Source organism: Musca autumnalis, unplaced genomic scaffold, assembly GCF_047663935.1.
Source record: "Musca autumnalis isolate F117 unplaced genomic scaffold, ASM4766393v1 scaffold_2, whole genome shotgun sequence".
NCBI lineage: Eukaryota > Metazoa > Arthropoda > Insecta > Diptera > Muscidae > Musca > Musca autumnalis.
The window spans coordinates 178,032,259-178,038,469 of NW_027411755.1; the positions used below are offsets into that span (position 1 = coordinate 178,032,259).

The following is a 6,211-nucleotide window of genomic DNA, read 5'->3' on the forward strand; positions in this document are numbered from 1 at the left end:
CTAAGCCGGAAAATCAGTATACCACCAAGTTTCCGGCCTTTTTGTGTACTCCAATACAAAAAGTACAAAGGAGCTTCTAGCAGACATGTATTTATCAATGACTTATGATGTGGTACAAGGCCATTAAAGGCTTTATCCTTGCGATTTTTTTGTAATGTAAGTGCATATTTTCTATCTTCTGAACGTCATTTAGGACTCAGTGACCAGTTTCAAGAAAATTAAGGGCGATTTAGCCGTAATTTTTCAGGAGATTCCTCTACCTTCCCTCCCAGTTCTTGGTTTTGGCTGGCTTATGTGTTTCACGAAATCGATTGTTTATATATTTTTGTGACTTTTGCACATTATTTCAACTATATTCGACTAAATATTCAAAAATAAGCAAAATTTCCTTTTATTTCTGCTGTTTTTATAATGAAATATGACCAGTTTTCTCTTTTCTGGGATAGCGTTTTTTCTTAGCGCTAAATTTTAATAATTTGCTATAAAATATAATATTTTTGCACACAGAAACAAAGATTCTGTTCGCAATTATTAAAATGTATACTAATATTGCAGAAAAAGTCCGATAATGACCTGTTTTTTGGCAAAATATTTAACAAAAGTTACAAAAACCGAATATTTTTGACGCATAGAAAACAGGGTTAACAACGTTTTCTTTGTTATTCTCGCTTATAGGGTTGCCATGGATCCATGTTACATACACTTTTTAATTGCCACAGGACCAACATATTTCTAAGTATTTGGTTTTTTGGATATTGGGTATGGGCTTCTAAAATACTGAGGTGTTATTATTGGTAAAATTGAAAACCGAATATTTTTGACACTCACTGTACGTACTACCACAATAATATACACGCTTGATTGTTAATTCTGAACTCTTCCTTCGTGCCCACTTTTTTCTCTCAGTGCGTACTATAAAAACATAAACATCTGATAATACAATAATACAACCCATCTGATCTACATCAGCCTTATCAGCCCCTAATCAATGTTTGTTTACTTTACGATCGTACAGCTTAAAAATTATTAAAACTTAGTACAAATTCTGAATTCTTTGGAGAAAGAACTACGTCAAACGCGGCACAACAATGGTCATTGAACACAATGTTAAAGGTTATGATGAATTTAAGACCTTAGTAGGTGACTTGGAACAATCTGAAAAGCCCATTTTTGTATTGTTTTCCGGTGGTAAAGATGAAAATGGTGAAAGTTGGTGCCCCTATTGTGTTACTGGTATGAAATCTACTATATTTGGTATTTCTAAATCACAATTTAATTGTTTTTGCTTCATTCTTGCAGCCGAACCTGTAGTTCACGAAGCATTATCCAAAGCACCAACGGATTCACATTTCATTCATGTTGACGTGGGTCAGCGAAGCTAGTAAGTTAATATTAATGATCGAACAAACACGTTTGAGATTTCCATCATGAGGAGTAACAAGTATGAAAAGCGTTAAGTTCGGTCGGGCCGAACTTTCTATACCCTCCACCACAAATTTCAGCCACTTCGGTGGATTAATGTGGCCACAACCTTCAAAATACCGAAATTCGGAAGGTACCGTTCTATGGGGGCTATATGATGGCGTGGACCTATACCTACAAATTTCTGGGGGAAAGTTTTATACGCCTAAAAAAGACTAAATACCAAATGTCAGCCATCTCGGTGTGATAATGAGGCTAAAACGTTCAAAATATCGAAAATCGGGATATATTGTTTTATGGGGGCTATATCAACACGTGGACCTATATAAACATTTTATGGTAGAAATGTTTCTTAGCCTCTGGAAACACAAAATACAAAGTTACAACCGATTCTTTGGTCAAATGGGTCTAATACATTCAAAATATATTAAAATGACGCGTACTTTATAAGGGGCCTTATGTGGGGGCTATACCAAAACGTGGACCTATATAACCCAACTTTGCTAGGAATGTTTTCTGGCCTCTGAAGACACAAAATACCAAATTACAACCAATTCTGTGGTCAAATGGGTCTAATACATTCAAAATATATTAAAATGACGCGTACTTTATATGGGGCCTTATATGGGGGCTATACCAAAACGTGGACCTATATAACCCAACTTTGGTAGGAATATTTTTTGGCCTCTGGAGACACAAAGTACCAAATTACAACCAATTCGGTGGTAAAATGGGCCAAATATCTTAAAAATTCCTTAAAACGACGACGCGTCACGCGTCATTTTGTATGGGGGCTATACGAAAGCGTGGACCTACATAGCCCGCTTTCAATACCAAAAGTCCTACGTAAATATAACATATTTTCCCAAAATTTCATTAACCTACGTCAATCCGTTCGGACGCTAGAGTGATTTCCACAGACGGACAGACGGACGGACATGGCTATATCGATGTAGAATTGCACGCTGATCAAGAATATATATACTTTGTGGGGTCTACAATGATTATTTCGAGTAGTTACAAACGTAGTGACAAACTTAATATACCCCCATCCTATGGTGGAGGGTATAAAAATGTCAGACTGATTCCAGCGATAAACATATTTCTTTTCCGTTAGAACCTCGATGTGGCAATGAATTGGATGTATCATTTCCACCAATGCTGTAATATACGATAAGCTAAAATCAACGGAAGATTTTTGCGATTGAATAGGGCATTAGATAGATATAAACATTAAATAGAAAAAAACTCCAAAAACCTATAGCTTCAAAAGCCATGAAAAACTTGATAACTTCTGCAACTACGCAACTGGTTATAACTAATACTGCTCCTGTACTAATAAATGTAGAAGCTGAAATTTGATGCCTATACTTTTTGGGATTACAAAACGCTAACACAGAAATTTGTCAGTACAGATCCTCGTTGTGATATAGCCCCAACGGTACCTCCCAATTTTCGGTATTTTGAACGTTTTAGCCTCATTATCACACCGAAATGTTTGAAATATAGTATGTATTTGGTTTTCTTTGGGGCTACAAATCTTCTCGAGAAATTTGTCTGTACAGGTCCATGTTTTCTAATAGCTCCCATAGAATGCTGCCTTCCGATTTTCTGCATTTTAAAGACTTTAACCTAATCACACCGAAGTGACTGAAAATAGGCATATAGTATTATTTAGAGCTACAAAACTTATCCTCAGAAGTGTGTCAGTGCTGGTCCACGTTTTGATATAGCCCCCATAGAACGGTACTACCCAATTTTCGATATTTTGAAAGTTTTAGCCTCATTATCACACCGAAATGGCTGAAATTTGGTATTTGGTCTTCTTTGGGGGTATACAACTTTTCTCCAGAAATTTTTCGGTACAAGTCCACGCCTTCATATAGCCCCCATAGCACGGTAACTCCACACTTTGGGTATTTTAAAGGTTTTAGCCTTTTAGAAAATTAGTATTTAGTCTTCTTTGGAGCCAGAAAACTCAGAAATGTGTCAGTACCGGTCCATATTTTAATATAGCCCCCATAGAGCGATACCGCCCGATTTTCGCTATTTTGAAGGTTTTTGCCACATTTTCTATCTGACTTAGCTTTAATATCACATTTGAGGCTCCTAGTGTTCGGAAAACTTCACGAAAAATTGTTGACATAGATACACATTTTGGTGTAGCCCCCACATACTATTTTGAGGACTTTAGCTTATCACACAAAAAACAGTAATTCAAAAAGTTGGCGTCCACAAGTTGATATTATCCCCATATCGCTGTACTTTAAAGACTTAGCTATGTTTTCCGACCAAAATAGCTCTAATTTGCCATTTATGGTTTCTTGTAGTTAAAAAACTTATACACAAAAATTATAGACATGCAAAGGGTCACATATTGTATAACCCCCATATAACGGTTCTTCCCGACCGAAGTTTCTGTAATTTCCGACACCGAATTCTCAGATTGGCAAGTAAACGATAACGCCCGATGTGTCGTCTTTTGAAGGATTTTTCCACTAAAGTGGCTGTAACTTGGTATTTCAGATTCTGAATGGATAGAAAACATCGATGTCTCGTTAGTATTAAACCTTATTTTAAATAAAGTGGTATAATAAGCATTGATATGGCGCAGAAGCTTATTACTTTCATAAACGATAAAAAACCTTATTTCATTTTACTTCAAGCTCGGCCCGGCCAAACTTAACACCGTTCTTCCCTTTTCTTTTATAAATTTGCAAAAAGTTTAAAAAATACTTATTTAATTTTTTATCGTATATCTTCTTTCAGTTGGAAAGATTTGAATAATCCATTTCGGAAGGATCCAAAAACACATTTAGTTTGGGTACCAACCCTATTACGATGGAATACTCAAAAACGGGTTGACAGTGATCGGTGCTCAAAGAAGGATTTGGTCGAGATGGTTTTCGAGGATGATGAATAACACAAAACAATGTCATAAATAAATATAAAAATGTGTATTAATTGTTTTAAATTTATCTACCCAATAGAAAGTGTCTTGAAGACAACATTGATGAATCGTACACGATATTTCCAATTCGTTCACGACTCTTTGCAGACAGCCCTTTGGAATCGTAGACGACTTTTTCACACAAGTGTCCCAGTATTCATGCACGACAACATGGGCGACAAGGTAAGCGAAGCTGTCGTCGATGACGACTTGGAAGACAAAAAGCCCGTTATTTCGTTGACGACTGCCTGGGAGGCACTGTCTTGCTATTTGTCATTGATGACCTTACTGAAGACAATTTGTTTTGTTGTCGTGTGTCAAATTTAATTTTTATTACATTATAAAAATACATAATGTTACAATTTGTATCTTACATTAATAATTAGTTCTTGAATATTCTCTGATCAACCTTTTTTGAACTTATCCGCGCCTCATTTTCACATCACAACCGATAGAGGGGGCGACCTCCTTTATTTATACTTACTTACTTAGCTGGCCTTTTACAGAACATTTGTTCCATAAGCCGAACTAAGAAACAATCTCCAATCCTCTCTGTTTGCTACTGTATTTTCCCAATCTGGGATATGTAGCTTTGTGATATCTCGTTTCACTTGTTCGCTCCAACGAAGCTTTGGCCTTCCAGATCTGCGAGAACCTCCATGCGGCCCGTATTTATACGCCTTTTTAGCGGGTTCATCATCACTCATTCTTATAACATGACCTAGCCATCGCAATCGTTGTATCTCGATTCGTTCAACTACATTGATGTCATTGTATAGTTGACACAGCTCGTTGTTCATACGACGCCGATATTCGCCGTCAACACAGATTGGCCCGTAGATCTTTCGAAGAATTTTTCTCTCAAACACACAAAGCACTGCCTTATCTGCTTGAGCAAGTACCCATGCTTCGGAACCATACATCCTTTATTTATGGATTCTGTAAAAAAAACATTATGAATAAATACAATAACCACTAATATAATCTTACCATATACCAATGCCGCATCTGTTGAAACCGCTGGAATTTACAGCATTCCCCATAACATCAACCTACATACAAATGTATTTGTATTAAAAGAATAACTAAAATTATTTTTAAAGTTCCTTAATATAATTGTTCTTACTTACCGTTCTTTGGTAAAAGCAAAATCTTTAATCATTGACGCGATTTCAGAATATGATGATTTTATTATCTTACATTTATTACAAAATAAAATTTTGTATTCGAATCAATATGTGAACAGTCATTTCATAGCACGCTTTTTTGAAATTTTTTGGGTTTGTTGGCACGACGCATTGCAAGACATGGTCATGCACCTTGTCGTGCATGACAATTTATAATATTTCGTCAATGATTCGTCGACGAAAAAGTCATCAACGATTCCATTTTCTATTGGGTACTTATATCCCAGAAATACATATAAAACGTTGAGGGGTACATGTATTAGGATTATTAGGTTATTCTATGGAATTGACAACTAATGCTCTGTTTCAGAACCTGCAAGAAGCTACTATTTTTTACTACGATAACATTTTTTCCTTTATGTTATCGGAAAAAATAGTAAAAATTAGTAGCTTCTTGCAGGTTCTGGAACAGAGCATTAATAATGCATATTAGATAAATATGGGGCTTAATGCCATGGGAGAAAATCATTGAGGTTTCAAATGGAATTAAACAATTGAGTAAGCCCGACTATATAATTAGGTCTGTTCGATAACTTCGCAAGTAAAAAGTACATGCAAGTTCTTGCAGCTATGTACTTCTCGTTTAAGCTCTGTTCCCTTACTTGCAAGAATCTTCCAGTTCTACAACTTTTTATTCGTAAAGCGTTTCTTT

General features: G+C 35.9%; 1 protein-coding gene across 1 annotated transcript; it reads left to right on the forward strand.

Moving 5' to 3' along the window:
* The first annotated feature begins 906 nt into the window (after positions 1-906).
* LOC141394935 (thioredoxin domain-containing protein 17-like) lies at positions 907-4,440 on the forward strand. Its single transcript, XM_073970103.1, has 3 exons — positions 907-1,233; positions 1,300-1,381; positions 4,192-4,440. Exons 1-3 carry the CDS (start codon positions 1,089-1,091, stop codon positions 4,343-4,345), a joined length of 381 nt encoding a protein of 126 aa, XP_073826204.1. The 5' UTR covers positions 907-1,088; the 3' UTR covers positions 4,346-4,440.
* The last annotated feature ends 1,771 nt before the right edge of the window (positions 4,441-6,211 follow it).

Coding starts and splice junctions, on each gene's coding strand:
- LOC141394935 (XM_073970103.1), top strand. CDS start 1,089: ATGGTCATTGAACACAATGTTAAAGGTTATGATGAATTTAAGACCTTA. Junction 1,234..1,299: donor GTGCCCCTATTGTGTTACTG/GTATGAAATCTA, acceptor TCATTCTTGCAG/CCGAACCTGTAGTTCACGAA. Junction 1,382..4,191: donor GACGTGGGTCAGCGAAGCTA/GTAAGTTAATAT, acceptor ATCTTCTTTCAG/TTGGAAAGATTTGAATAATC.